Raw genomic sequence first — 15,770 nt, 5'->3', positions numbered from 1 at the left:
GAAGATGAAGTTCTGGACTGAAAAGGCCGCTTTGCCCTGGGTTGGGGCAGATGGGTGCTTTTTCCACCCGTAGCCTCCGAAATAATCTCATCTAATTTGGACCCAAATAGCCGAGACCCCGAGAACGGAAGCCTCAACAGGGAGCGCTTAGATGAGGAATCGGCTTTCCAGGCCTTGAGCCACAACTCCCGGCGGATGGAAGTGGCGAGAGCTGAGGAACGGGCGATCATAGTCCCAGCATCCAGAGCCGCTTCACAGAGATATTTCCCTGCCTGAGAAATTTGGAGCGCTGACGATTGAAGTTCAGCGGGAGGGAGGTCGGACGCTATGTCCTGGTTCAAATGGAGGGACCACTCCGAAACTGCTTTGGCTACCCTGGCAGAGGCGAAAATCGGCCGCAATGCCGAACCGCTCGCCGTAAAGATCGACTTAGAGAGTGACTCTATGCGGCGGTCCACTGGATCCTGGAGGGACGAGCCATCTGCCACCGGGATGGTAGTGAATTTTGCCAAGCGAGCAACCGGTGGGTCCACCTTCGGTGGGGAGGACCATTTGTCCACGGACTCGCGTGGAAAAGGGTAGAGTAGGTCTAGGCGTTTCGGAATAATGAAACGCAAACCTGGCTGGTCCCAAGCCTTCGTGACAACGATAGAAAAATCGTCGTGTAATGGGAACGATTTGGGGTTCTGCTTTGTACGCAGAAATGACACCCCTTGTTGGCTAGTGGAGGGAAGGTCCTCCTGAACCTGGAAGGTGTCCCTTATTGCCGATATCAGGCTATCCACCATGGATGCAATCTGAGAAGAGTGCTCCGGATCCATATCTGCATCCGAATCCCCAAGCTCTCCTTCTGACAGTGCGTCGCCTAAAAGGGAGGACGCCTGTGAATGGGATCCAGGAGCAGGGGGGGATGCTGAGGCGTCAGAGGAGGAATGGGTGCCTGCTCTGGGGCGCTTACTAGGAAGTCTACCTCTGGTTTGTGCGCTATGCGACTGTGCGGGTTGCGCCGGTGGTGATTTCTCTACCAAACGACCCAGCAATGAAAGGGTGGAATGGGAGATTTTTGAGAGGTCTTCCACTGCCCGTGACAGGGACCTTGCCCAGTCTGGTTCCCCCTGGACAGGCCGCTCCAGGGCTTCTGTGGGATGTTGTGCCCTAGGGGGATGGCTCTGTGCAGGTTTCTGACATGCAGAGCACAGTGATAGTGACTGACCACGAAGGAATTTCTCCGAACATAAGGAGCAGGCATAGTAAGTGGTCCTACAGGGTGCCTGGTGGGGGTCAGTAGCCGGGTCAGACATGGTCAAATCTCCTGCTGGATGGGGGTATCGATTGCCTACCAGTATGGAGGTCCCAGGTCCTGTATCCTACCCACGCAGTGCAGAGGAAGAATCAGGAAGCTGAATCAGGGCGGGAGAACAAGCCACGCCCCCTTCCAGCCCGGGAACGGCAAGCCACGCCCCCTTCCAGCCCGGGAACGGCAAGCCACGCCCCCTTCCAGCCCGGGGAACGGCAAGCCACGCCCCCTTCCAGCCCGGGGAACGGCAAGCCATGCCCCCTTCCAGCCCGGGGAACGGCAAGCCACGCCCCCTTCCAGCCCGGGGAACGGCAAGCCACGCCCCCTTCCAGCCCGGGGAACGGCAAGCCACGCCCCCTTCCAGCCCGGGGACGGCAGCCTATGCTGAAGTGAGGTCAGAACGCCTATGATCCCCATGTCCGGCCCTGACCACAGCGGTACTGGAACCGCTGCGGCTAAAAGGTAATGTGTGCTATGCCGCCGCCTCTAATAAATAGACCCGATATGCCGCGGAGCGGCCGTGCGGCGAGAGCAGTGAGGCCAGAGAACGGACGGACGGGGAGTTGGAAGATGGAGGAGTTCTCCTGCAGCTAGGGGGATGAAGCAGATTACTTACCTGTCTTCATCCGTGTTCTTCACCCTATGATGCAACACCAGCAGGGCCACCCTATGACCGCTGGCACCATGCGACAGGGGTCCGGGCAGAGAAGGGCTGAAGAGAGGGTGGCCCTCTTGCTGGGGGGAAGCAGGGGAGCGAGGCTGCCCTGGTCCACTTTGCCTTCTTGGGGGAGGCAAGGCGGTGACTTAGATACACCGGCCAGCCTCCCGGGGATACAGGGACGCAGGCGACCCTGTGCCCCCTTCCAGTAGTCTGTGAATTAAAGATAAAAATAATAAAATCAGAAGAAAAAATAAAAACGCCACCCTGCAAAGCAGGGAGGTCTGCCTCCTACGACACTAAGCTAAAAACTGATATGCTCTCTCCAGGCTGGAGGGGGTATAGCCTGCAGGGGAGGAGCTAACAGCTTTCAGCCTAGTGTCGCCTCCTAGTGGCAGCAGCAAGCTATACCCACGGTCCTGTGTCCCCCAATGATATGAGCGAGAAACATGTTTAGAAAGCTGCTGTTAATACTCACCCAGATTCCCCTCTAGTGGGCCTGCAAACCAGCCATGGAATGCATTGAGAAGACTTGTGTATGGGCACATAATGGACAGGACTATCTATGCATTCCACGGCTAATTTGCAGGCGCATAGCAGGGTAAAGGGGGTAAAAATCAACATACAAATTACTGATCTGGAGTCAGCGGCAGATGTTCTATTCATGTATTGCTGTACTTAATAGGCCTTGCTGGAGGTGACCAGCTCCCTTTAAATGCACAGAACACTATTAAATGTATGTATGAACCCATATAGTTACCTTGGAGCTGGCTCTGCATTTTCTTTTTCTCTGGGTCCTCGGAATCTCCATCATCACTTTCATTTCTAAATAAATGTCACAGATGTAATTAAATTCAATTTAAAATAGCAGAATTTTGAGACAAAAAAACAAAACACTTCAGAACATTGTAAGACCTATGGCGGCCAGTAATTGCTTTTGTAGCGTCATGTCATTTTGAAGCACACATCTTTAGAATGGCAGCAGAGTAGAGGCATACCATCCAACAGCTCATCAGATCCAATTTCACAGAAGATGTAACCATGATGACACGTGGAAACTACCCAATCCATTTATATTGCTTTACAAAGACATGAGATTATCTATAACCATTTCAAAAAGTAGTTAGAACAACTTGTTTTTAACATTACTCCACCCCCTGTTCTTTTCCCTTTTTGTGACCCTCCTCAGCACCACCAATAATCTGTGCCATTTCGGGCAGGAGAGGTACTGGCTCTGGTCCTTGCAGGAGAGAAAGCAATTTCTAGATCTAGCTGTAAAGAGTGACTGAAAGTCCGTGTCCACCAGCACTCCTCTCACTAGGTGCATGTGCACATTGACATACATCATTAACCACAAATATAATACAATCACTGGAGTTGTGCCATGATCCCCCTCAGCCTTCACCTCACAACCCTGTGCATACCTGTAAGACAACTGACTGGAGCACGAAAACCTCACCCCTCTGCTTAACCCCAGCACCTCAGGTGGGGACAAGCAGGAGATTAACCCCCGGTCTTCTCTACAGGATTTCAGTTTTTTTTTGTTTTGTTTTTTCAGTATCTTGTAAAAAATACTGAAGAATGACAAACAGCGAGTGCAACTATACTTCCTTTTTGGAAAAAAACGGCTGGCACTCACTATGTGGTTCACATCAAACAACTATTTATTAACCGCTAATTCAACAATGGAATAATAGCAGCAATGCATACAATATTACAATTAAAACATAGATGTTAAAAAACCCCTAAAAAATAAATAATATAAAATACGATGCACTGATAATATCAATATTTGCAGAAAACGCACCAGAATAGAGTCTCCTGAAAATGTATTGGATTCTATAATGAACAACAGTAATCCTTTGCCTGATGGCAGTATGTATCCAAATCGGTTGTATCAGGGATACTGTCTCTTTAAATAGAGAATATAGCCAAGTCCACAGGCTGTGTTAGCTAACACAGCCTGTGGACTTGGCTATATTCTCTACTTAAAGAGACAGTATCCCTGATACAACTGATTTGGATACATACTGCCATCAGGCAAAGGATTACTGTTGTTCATTATAGAATCCAATACATTTTCAGGAGACTCTATTCTGGTGCGTTTTCTGCAAATATTGATATTATCAGTGCATCGTATTTTATATTATTTATTTTTTAGGGGTTTTTTAACATCTATGTTTTAATTGTAATATTGTATGCATTGCTGCTATTATTCCATTGTTGAATTAGCGGTTAATAAATAGTTGTTTGATGTGAACCACATAGTGAGTGCCAGCCGTTTTTTTCTATTTTACTTATCTTTCCTGGACTGACTGAGTGAACAGTCTTTCGGCTAGAGCGCCCTACCTTATTGAGGAGGGTGGTGAGCTATCCACATACTTTTCATATACTTCCTTTTTACTTTTATGAATCATCTCTAGGTTTAAAGGCTATGTACACCTTTGAGGGCTTTTTTTTTAATGATTGCATTTCACTCATTTTGGGCTAAAATAATTTTGAATTGATCTTTATTAAAATTTCTTAGCCGTTTCTGAGATACACCAGTTAAAAAAAAAGAGTTTGTTTACAAGCTGTCACTTTCAGTTTTTTTTTTATTCCAGTCATCTGAAGGCTCATGTGTAGTAGCGCTGATCTCAAAAACGTATTTAAGCCATATTCTTATGAGTTTGATAAGAACGGAGCTAAAATGAGTTTGAAGTCAGATCAATGATGAGAACTATATGAGCCGTCAGATAACTGGATTCAAAGAAAACAAAGTGACTGCTTATAAAACAGACTGTTTTTTAACCCATTTATTTTAGAAACTCCTGAGCATTTTTAATAAAGACCATTTGCAAAAATGATTTGTCACTTATTGTTTGACCATCTGTACAATGAACAATATTTAATGGTGAGACAACCCCTTTAAAAGGAGATATATATATATATATATATATATATATATATATATATCTATATCTAACACACACCGAAGAAAATTCTGTGTCCTAACTGTATAGCATAAATAAATTGTAAACCACTTGAGAAAAAGTTAAACCACAAACCCTTTATCTTCAGCAGCCCGAGGCGCTCCTTCCTTGACTGGTTTTGGAGGGGCCTTTTCAGCTTTCTTCAGGTACGCTTTCAGCTGCTCCGCTCGGTCTAGATACTCTATGCACTTTGACCTGATGCTCTGTTTTGCCTTTTCACCTTGTGCATCATCTAGAAAAAGTTGTGAAAAAGTTTTTTCATTATTTTAAACATAAAAATGCTGAAAAATACAGAATATTCTTCTCTGCAGAGTAAAACAATCAGTTGGAAGTGGAGCTCTCACTTCACAGGAAAAAAAACCTGAACATTTTATAATTAGTTCTTATAAGAGATGTAGAAACCATTTATATAGAAAGAATGTAAGCAAATATTTACACCAAGCTGCCGTTTCTGTATAGCCCTTTAAATAAAAACATGTTTGGAGTTGGTAAAAAAAAAAAAAAAAAAAAAAAAACAACATGTCCCCAAGTAGGAATTAGTCCTACTAGTTTTTCCAGGAGTCTGACATAACAGCACCACATGGAGGTTGTCCTTACTGACTTCTATAGGGACAGGAACACAAAGCGTCTAAAAGACCCCTCCAACCTCCAAGAACGTCCTGGAAAAGTTGATTAAAATGTGTTTAAACTGGAGTAGTTACATGAGCACATCTCCTACTAGGCTAGAACATCATGGAGTGCTACATGTAAAATGTGTGCCAGCCTTCTTCTCTGCCAGGTGCTCAGAAAGAAAAAAGATGGACCACACTTTATTATGATGTGAAGGTACGCTAACATCAAAGGTGGACAATTAACTGAGGGCAAATTCAAACAGCAGCAGCTTTGCAGTGGCAAAAGGTCTGCTTTGTATAGGCTGGAAATGTGCGCTAACACTTTTGCACACTTACATTTCACCACGTGAAGAAAATACTGGACAGCAGCTTGATATAATCGAAGAGCTTCGTCATAGTTTCCTGCTTTGTCTTCCTGAGACGCTTTGCTGGCCAGATCTATGGCTTTCTAACGTAAAAAGACATAATAAAATAATAAACTGTATATAACATTTATTCATTTCCGCTTTTTAAAGAAGTTGTAATGCCTAGGAGCCAACTTAACCCCTGCATGTAACAGGTGTCCAAATAACCAATAAATAAACCTGTCCACAGTGCCGCCGGTTCAGCTAAACAGCTCCTTCCTGGCTGGTTCAGAAGTGGCTTGGTCTAGTACAATTCAAGCGAATGTGACCACTGAGGCCAGGGACTGGCTCCAGCGGTCACAGGACCATGCCTCTTCCAATCTGGCTGCTACCTAAAGCACCAGGAAGGGAGCCGTGTGGCACCAGCACTGTGGACAGGTGAGCATTTCATTATTTTATTTTTTGGGGTATTCTACAGGCAGGGTTTAAAAGGGGTCCTCCGGGGTTTTATAATATGTAGCTGAACAAGACGAATAAGGGACACAGCTTGCTGGAACTTGAGTGGAAGAGCCAGCATCCAGCACCGGCAGTCACATGACTGCAGAATCGGTGACGCAACAGAGGGGTAGCTACTGAGGAAACCATCTGGTCTCCACAGGTCAGAAGGATTTTTATAGAAGCCTGGAGAACCCCTTTAAGTCTGCTCCTGTGCTGTACAACCCCTTTATCCCTTTCTCATTGTAAACAATTGTAGACTTCCAAAATGGCAGATCTTTTTCTATTTTTCCATCGAAATAGCCGTACGGGGACTTGTTTATTGTGGGGCAAGTTGTACTTTCTAATGGCATGATTTAAAAGGGATTTTCTGGGCTTTTACTATTGATGAGCTATCCTCATGATAGGTCATCAATATCAGATTGGTGGGGGTCAGACATTCACCAACCCCGCCAATCAGCTGTATGAGGAGACAGCGCGCGCAGTGTGCACATCTGCCGTCTTCCTTCCTGTTCACCACTGCTGTCTATGGCAAAGACCATATACAGCAGCAGCGGACAGGAAGAGAGAAAAGAGACGGCAAGTGAGCACTGCATGCACCATCTTCTCACACAGCTGATCGGTGGGTGTCGGACCCCCGGCGATCTGATATTGATGACCTATCCTGACAACCCCTTTAATATTCCCTACAACGCATTGGGAAGCTAAGAAAAAAATAATTTATTTATTGGGTGGAATAAAAGATTAATAAAAAATAATCCACAAACAAAACACAATGCTCCCATTGTTTTACAGGCTGTTTTCACAACGTTCATTATGCAGTAAAAATGGTCAGACAAAATTCATATTGTTTATAGTAAAAAAAGAAATGGAAAACTGTTTTTTAGCATTGCCATATCCTGACACCAATAACCATTTTAAATTTCCATCTATGGAGCTGTGTGAAACCTTTTGATCAATTTTTTATTCAAATGTTTTGGTAAGTGAAGCAAGGCAAAAACTGCCGTCCTGCTTTTTTTTTTTACTGTACAGGATAAACATGTTTATATTTTTATAAGCAAAATGTTCAAAAGTTTACTTCGATTAAAAAAAATATATATTTTTAAAACCTTTTTTTCCCCCTTTGATTAAAAGTTTTTAAAAACATTGGATCGCTTATACCAGAGCTTGACAAATTTCCTTGGAATCTAGGAGCCAGCTAAAAAAGTTAGGAGCAGTTTTTTGTTTTTTTACCTTATAAAGTCTTATTTTCAGCGACAAAAATAACACCTCTTAAACTAACATATAAAGAAGTCTAGAACCAAACAACATGGGCATTGTTTATAATCCCTGCGCTGCGACGTCACTGTGTGTATAATCCCTGCGCTGCGACGTCACTGTGTGTATAATCCCTGCGCTGCGACGTCACTGTGTGTATAATCCCTGCGCTGCGACGTCACTGTGTGTATAATCCCTGCGCTGCGACGTCACTGTGTGTATAATCCCTGCGCTGCGACGTCACTGTGTGTATAATCCCTGCGCTGCGACGTCACTGTGTGTATAATCCCTGCGCTGCGACGTCACTGTGTGTATAATCCCTGCGCTGCGACGTCACTGTGTGTATAATCCCTGCGCTGCGACGTCACTGTGTGTATAATCCCTGCGCTGCGACGTCACTGTGTGTATAATCCCTGCGCTGCGACGTCACTGTGTGTATAATCCCTGCGCTGCGACGTCACTGTGTGTATAATCCCTGCGCTGCGACGTCACTGTGTGTATAATCCCTGCGCTGCGACGTCACTGTGTGTATAATCCCTGCGCTGCGACGTCACTGTGTGTATAATCCCTGCGCTGCGACGTCACTGTGTGTATAATCCCTGCGCTGCGACGTCACTGTGTGTATAATCCCTGCGCTGCGACGTCACTGTGTGTATAATCCCTGCGCTGCGACGTCACTGTGTGTATAATCCCTGCGCTGCGACGTCACTGTGTGTATAATCCCTGCGCTGCGACGTCACTGTGTGTATAATCCCTGCGCTGCGACGTCACTGTGTGTATAATCCCTGCGCTGTGACGTCACTGTGTGTATAATCCCTGCGCTGCAGCTGACAGAACTGAGATCCCTTCCCCAGGATGTTTGGTCCGGGCTCCTTCATCTCATAGAACTGCAGCTATGAAATCCACAGCGTATTGCAGCAAATACCAGCAAAATGGATAAGATTTTACCCAAAATCCTCACACTTCATATATTCCACACGGAAATGAACCTACTGTGCACATTTCAAATCCGCACCGTGGTAATATAGGATTTCACCATGTGTAACTGATCGTGGCTGAATTCCACAGCAAATCCACATGCTACATGTAGAGTTTGATAAAAATCCACAACAGGTAATCCTCTGTGGAAAATATTTCCATTGGAATTACCCTAGGAATACTGAGGGGCCTTCCAGCTCTCTCATGGATTGTCACCAAGCTTTCCTGGTCTCCTAGTCCTGAGGAGAACATCTCTCACTACGGGAACATATAGAGAAGTTATCAGATGATTTAGCCATTCAGGAGTCTTATGGCAGCTCCTAGGAGAACTGTGTGGTATACAGCCTGTCACCCAGCTTTCCTGAGGAGAATACATCTCAGTATGGGAACATATAGAGAAGTCATCAGATGATTTGGCCATTCAGTAGTCTTAGTTCTCATAGGAGCTGCAACACGGCTTTCCAAGACTCCTGAATGGGTAAATCATATAACGTATCTAAATGTTCCTATACGGTGATATATTCTCTTCAGGAGACCAGGAAAGCTGGGTGACAGACAGCCTGTATACCACACAGCTATCCTAGGAGCTGCCCCCCGGCTTTCTGTGTGGTATACAGGCTGTCACCCAGCTTTCCTAGAAAGGGAAAGAACTAAGAAATGGCCGAATGGTAACTGCAGGGATGGAGCAGGGTGCAGGAATGGCCACCAGTTTTGGCTAGCAGGAGCTCCGGCCTAATGACGGCAGCAGGTATGCAGCTCCCCGCTGGGTTCATGGCCGTGCTCGAGGCCAACAGACATTACAAACTTTGAGCCTACCGGATAAGTGCAGAGCGCATCATTTACCGCCGCAGAGCCGGCCGTGCAGGGACCTGGCAGCACTTGGTGCCCTGGGATGTTGCGCTGCCCGATCATGTCCCCTGCTGTATACAGCAGGAGGAATGATGATGGGCTGATTGTCTTCCCTCCACTTGTTAGCGAGTGCAGCGCCGCTACCTGTGCTCCCGCTCTGCCTCCCCTGCACTAACTCCTCTTCCCCCCGCCGAGGCTCTCACCGGGACACGGGCTCTGATGTCTGCCGGACAGTTATCACATAAGTACCGGCCGGGCTCCGGTAAAGGCTTCGCCATTTTTAACTGCCCTGGAGTTGACGCACGGCGACATCAGCACGCTGCGACCGATAGACGGCGAGAGAGAGTGGCCAAACCACTATGGAGCCGAAAGCTGAAGGGTCCGGGCAAGGTGGCAGTCCGAGCGCAAGTGATTAAAAAAAAAAAAAAAAAAAGAGGTTTCATTTTGCTCGCGGTCCTAACCCTCCAGTGGCTGCACCCGGCTGCTGGTGTGCTGGGCCTATTTTCAAGCAGGGGCAAATACCCAGGCGCCAGAACAAAATTCCTAGTCGCCATGGCGACCAGGGATTTGTCGAGCCCTGGCTTAGACCATTGACTGAAATGGTCTACTATTGTATTCTATGGGAAAATTGCTATAAAGATTTACAACTTTGCTATGACAGGCTGGGGAGCCATTACAAGGATCCTGGCCGCCATAGCAAATGAACATACTCACATTGATGGGGAAGGGGGGCCCTTCAGAGACCAGAGACAGCTTGCTCCTAGTAAATGACCCCCTCAGATGCTGTGGTCACAATTGACCATAGCATATGAGGGACTGTATCTGCGATCAGAGCTGCCTCTAATTACTGAAGCTGGCGGCAGGTCTTGTGTAAAACAGCCGGGCACCATCTTTAAAGGCCAGACATCTGCTGTACATCTATGGTGTATGTCAGGAAGGGGTTAAATGTAAGGCATATATACCAGTAGAGGCATAACATCAGTTGTCAATGTGATGGACTGTTCTCAGGATAGGTCATCAATACCTGATCGTGGGGGTCCGACAACCAGCACTCCAGCTGTTTGAATAGACTGCGGCGCTCTGGTAGGCACTGCCAGCTTATCAAGCACAGCACTGTACATTGTGAAGGGGCTGTGCTCAGAATTAGATGGCACCAAGCTGCAAATGGGCCATGTGACTGATGAATGAGACATCACTGCAGTGCTACAGTCTCTTCAAACCGCTGATTGGTGGCAGTGATCGGACTCCTACGATCAGATAGGGAGGATAGGCCACCAATATCAAAATCTCTGACAAGCCCTTTAAGGAGGTATGGAAATTTTAAAAAATTGCAAACTGAGTGGCACCAGTATCCTTTTAATTTCCTGCAGCGCTGTAAGGGCTCATGCCCACGAACGTAAGGGCTCTCAGTGCCCGTGCTGCGGACTGCAAATTGCGGTCTGCAATGCACAGGCACAGACCGCGGGCAGATCACGAACCCATTCACTTGAATAGGGTCCACGATCCGCACCGCAAAAAAGTAGTGCATGCGCTACTTTTGTGCGGTGCGGAGCCACTGCCAGAAACACCATGGAAGCACTCCGTAGTGCTTCCGTGAGGTTCTGATTCGTGCCTCTGTTCCGCATCTCCGTGATTGCGGACCCATTCAAGTGGATCGGACCGCGTTCCGTGATGTGGAATGCACACGGCCGGTGCCTGTGTATTGCGGACCCGCTGTATGCAGGCCGCAATACGGCCACGGGGGGCACACGGTCGTGTGCATGAGCCCTAAATGTGAGGTTAACAACTGACTTCATGGATAGGGTTCGTTCACACAGCCACAGAAACTGGAAGCTGACCTTGAATTTGCAGTAGTACATATCACAGATGGGCACCTGGATTTAGTCCCATTTGATGGCGCCAATCCACACATGGCTACAGAGCAGTGGATTCCATGTGGAAAATCTGCTGTGTGAACATTACCCATAAAACTTATGACATCCACTAAGACACATGTTAAGTATGCGGCTTCCTGACATTCTAGTCTAGGTAAAGTACTAGGCAAACATGAGATTCATGATGAGAAGGCCTGTCCAACCAGTCAGGGCCTTTATGCAACACCTTCAGTCACGAGGAAAGCACTGGCAACGGGACAATACAATAAATGAACCAGCGCAGGGAAAAATCAATAGCCACAAAAGCTTTCATCTACCTGAACGTCTTCTAAAATCCGAGTACCAGGGCGGGGGGGAACGTGCAGGAGACGGGGCACTAAGACATTTTCTGCTGCTCATTACTTGGTGGGTATTTTCTTTTTCTATCTATAGACATTCTTATTAGGTTCAAATCTCTGTATGGAGCTTGTATGTTCTTCCAGCGTTTTCCTCTCGCACTCCAAAAACATTTTGGGGCATAATCTTAAGTCTTAGGGCTCTTTTACACTTGCGTTGTCCGGATCCGGCGTGTACTCCATTTGCCGGAGGTGCCCGCCGGATCCGTAACACCGCAAGTGAACTGAAAGCATTTGAAGACGGATCAGTCTTCAAAATGCGTTCAGTGTTACTATGGCAGCCAGGACGCTATTAAAGTCCTGGCTGCCATAGTAGTAGTGGGGAGCGGGGGAGCAGTATACTTACCGTCCGTGCGGCTCCCGGGGCGCTCCAGAATGATGTCAGAGCGCCCCATGCGCATGGATGACGTGATCCATGTGATCACATCATCCATGCGTGTGGGGCGCCCTGACGTCACTCTGGAGCGCCCGGGGAGACGCACGGAAGGCAAGTACACTGCTCCCCGCTCCCTACTACACTTTACCATAGCTGCCAGGACTTTAGCGTCTTGGCAGCCATGGTAACCATTCAGAAAAAGCTAAACGTCGGATCCGGCAATGCACCGAAACGACGTTTAGCTTAAGGCCGGATCCGGATTAATGCCTTTCAATGGGCATTAATTCTGGATCCGGCCTTGCGGCAAGTGTTCAGGATTTTTGGCCGGAGCAAAAAGCGCAGCATGCTGCGGTATTTTCTCCGGCCAAAAAACGTTCCGGTCCGGAACTGAAGACATCCTGAACGGATTTCTCTCCATTCAGAATGCATGGGGATAATCCTGATCAGGATTCTTCCGGCATAGAGCCCCGACGACGGAACTCTATGCCGGAAGAAAAGAACGCAAGTGTGAAAGAGCCCTAACTATACAGGCAATTATCAGGAATGAATAGCCCGATGCCGATAATTGCCTGATCATGAACGGAGATGAAAGCAGCATTTACATGGAGCAGTCAACCCTATTCTCTGAGGATGATGCATTGCTTGAGAAGATTTACGAAACTGTCCAAAAGAAAAACTGGCTTTGTTGCCAATAGCAACCAATCACCGCTTTCATTTTAACAGAGCATAATAATATGAAGTAAAAATTGAGTGGTGATCGGTTGCTATGGGCAATGCCCATGATCTAGTCGACCACATCAAAGAAGCTTTTATCCAATAAATCAGTGTTTTCTCATTTATCGGGTGATTGGCAGTAACTTTATATAGGGCAATTACTGGGAACAAGCGTCCTTAGGAACCCCTTCCCTTAACTGCCCTGATCATTGGCAGATGACACCAAGGCCTCATGCACACGGCTGTTGTTTTGGTCCACATTCAAGACGCAGTTTTTGCGGCTTGGATGCGGAACCATCCACTTCAATGGGGCCGCAAAAGATGTGGACAGCACTCCGTGTGCTGTCCGCATCCTTTACTCCGTTCCGTGGTACGCAAAAAAAAATTATATATATATATATATATATATATATATATATATATAAAACATCCAACGACATGGGGGCAGCTAATAGCAGGCCGTGACGAGACTCCCTAGCATCGCAGGTGACACTAGGAAGGCTTGTTCCCGTCACAGCCTGCTATTGGCTGCCCCCCCCCCCCCGTATTGATCCGGAGATGCAGCGGCGGCCATGCAACAGGAACAACGTGGGTGCCGGGGTAAGTTTAACCTGTATGAGGTGCCCGGGCATCATAGGTGTTAGATAACCCTATAATGCAAGGCACTTACTAATGTATTGTGAGAGTGTCCATATTGTCTCCTTTACTGTCTTGTTTCCATTTTTCCATCACATTATAACATACACTGCTTGTTTCCAGGGGTTACGACCCTGCAATCCAGCAGAGGCACCGTGCTTGCTTTTTCCTATAGTATGCAAACATGACCACCACTGCTGGATTACAGGGTGGTCATAACCCCTGGATATGAGCAGTGTATAAAATGAATCAAGCCAGCAAAGGAGGCAATATGGACAATCACAATACATAAGTAAGTGCCTTGTATTAAAGTGGTTGGCCCATCTCCCACACTGGTGGCATATCGCAGGGATATGCCACCAATGCCTGATAGGAGCGGATCCCAGAGATGGGACCCACACCTCTCACTAGAACGGAACCAGTGGCCAAACTACAATTCCCAGCATGCCCTAATAGCTGTAGGCTGTCCAGGCATGCTGGGAGTTGTAGTTTTGTGACAGCTGGAGGGCCGCAGGTTGAGCATCCCTGACGTAGATAATCTTGCGGCCCCCGTTATCGCTATCGCCCCCCTTGTGTTATGACTAATAAATGTAATATGGAAATAAAAACACCTTGCTCACCAAAACCATAAACATATAAGGGGGTGGGGCTCTCAAGGGCTAAGGGGGTGGGGCTCTCAAGGGCTAAGGTGCCTGGTGGTCAGCTGGTCGTACCCATCAGCACATACAGGTGCTTAGCCTATACATGTGGTGTGAACAGAGCCTAAAGCGAGTAGCCGATTATTGGGACTTTTCGGTTCCCTCTACAGAGGTCACTCAGGCGCTCCCTCAGAGCACAGGCCGCCACTCACCACTCCATTACCTGTAAGGACGGGAGCAGCCATTTGTACCCCCACATTAGTACCACTTACCCCAGGAGGCTGGGCACCTCAATGTGACTTACCTGTAAAGTTGTCCCGTTGGCAGCCATCTCTGCTCAGCCCCTCACCGGGTGGCTCGTGAATACCAGCTCACTATGCCAACTTAGTAACTAATCCACCCTCTTAGACAGCGCTAGACAGTGGACCCACTTCCGGGTGTGTATAAACACCCTCGGCTTTTCATCCACTTCCGTGCAGAGTGAGACACATCCGAATTACGTCAGCGCGCGTCAGCCAATCACTTGACTCCGGGAGTTCCAGCACATGACACGATGACGACACCACTGAGGTCAGGCAACCGCACCCCAGAGATACAGCTACAGCTACCGCCAGAGCATGCGCATTGTGGAGGTCCGGGGCAGCAGCGGGCGCCTGCGTCACGTGCCTCTAGTTTTCACTTCCTGTTGGGCGGGAAAGCGGTTGGTCTCTGTCACGTGACGTTTAGAGCGTGTAGTACAGAAGAGAGGTGGTGAAGTCAGGGAGTGAAGAAGGCCTAAGCAAATCTTCAGAATATACACCTCGCCCTAGCAGCCCCCATATTTATGTGACTGTGAGGGAAATAAGGGAATATATCAACACTGGTGTAAAGGAAAACTAACTTTGTTGCCAATACCAAACAGTTTGAGTCATCGTTTCATTTTCCAAAGGATCCCTCAAGGATGGTTGCTATGGGCAACTGAGCCAGTTTTTCTTCACATCACTTTTAATAAGTCTTCAATAATAAATATATATATATATAGCTCCAAGTTCGATCTGCCCCAGGCTGAAATCGGTGGGATTAATGTAAACCCCCGTAATAATAGGCAACTTTTTTCATGAAAAAAATAGATGTGTGTGATTTTTCTGAGGCTGGTGGTACTTGATTAGATTATTTTAGTGGTAATTATCATCATTTTACAACTCACAGTAACTGCTGCCACTGAGTTTATAGGTTACTTATACATTTTGCGACATTCAGTTTTCAGCATAAATAACATGCTACCTTTTATTCTCAGGGTCAGTATGATTACAGCGATACTAAAAACATTGTTGTTTGTGTTTTGCTATTTTTCTTCAGTTAAAAAAAAAATATCCCTTATTTAACCACCTCCGGACCGCTGTACGCAGATTCGCGTTCCGGAGGTGGCAGCGCTGCGCACAATCACGCATATACGCGTCATCTCGCGAGACGCGAGATTTCGCTCAAAGCCGGCCCGCGCATGCGCATCGCGGGCCGGCAAAATTCAAAGAACAAGTTCGTCACCAGCCTGCCAGCAACGATCATTGGCTGGCAGGCTGGCGATTTTCAAAAAATCCAATCAAAAGTCATATAACAGATCATATTAGTAAATATGATCTGTTATATGGCTTGTCTGCTCCTGTGCTGGTCCTTTTCGTCGGTTGGATCCAGCACAG

The 15,770-nt window shown here is 47.0% G+C and overlaps 1 protein-coding gene across 1 annotated transcript in view; it reads right to left on the bottom strand.

The window, feature by feature from the left end:
• VPS4B (vacuolar protein sorting 4 homolog B) overlaps nt 1-14,592 on the bottom strand; it is a 38,681-nt gene extending 24,089 nt beyond the window's left edge. The window contains exons 1-4 of the mRNA XM_040432122.1: nt 14,399-14,592; nt 5,875-5,986; nt 5,003-5,159; nt 2,716-2,780 (exon numbers count right to left, since the gene is read on the bottom strand). Of these exons, the coding sequence (XP_040288056.1) occupies nt 2,716-2,780; nt 5,003-5,159; nt 5,875-5,986; nt 14,399-14,425 (361 nt within the window). The 5' untranslated portion in view covers nt 14,426-14,592. The remainder of the gene's footprint in view (nt 1-2,715; nt 2,781-5,002; nt 5,160-5,874; nt 5,987-14,398) is intronic.
• Nucleotides 14,593-15,770: the final 1,178 nt, after the last annotated feature.

The sequence above is a fragment of the Bufo bufo genome, chromosome 5 (genome assembly GCF_905171765.1).
Source record: "Bufo bufo chromosome 5, aBufBuf1.1, whole genome shotgun sequence".
Taxonomy (NCBI): Eukaryota; Metazoa; Chordata; class Amphibia; order Anura; family Bufonidae; genus Bufo; species Bufo bufo.
This window is presented reverse-complemented; position numbering and strand designations above follow the sequence as displayed.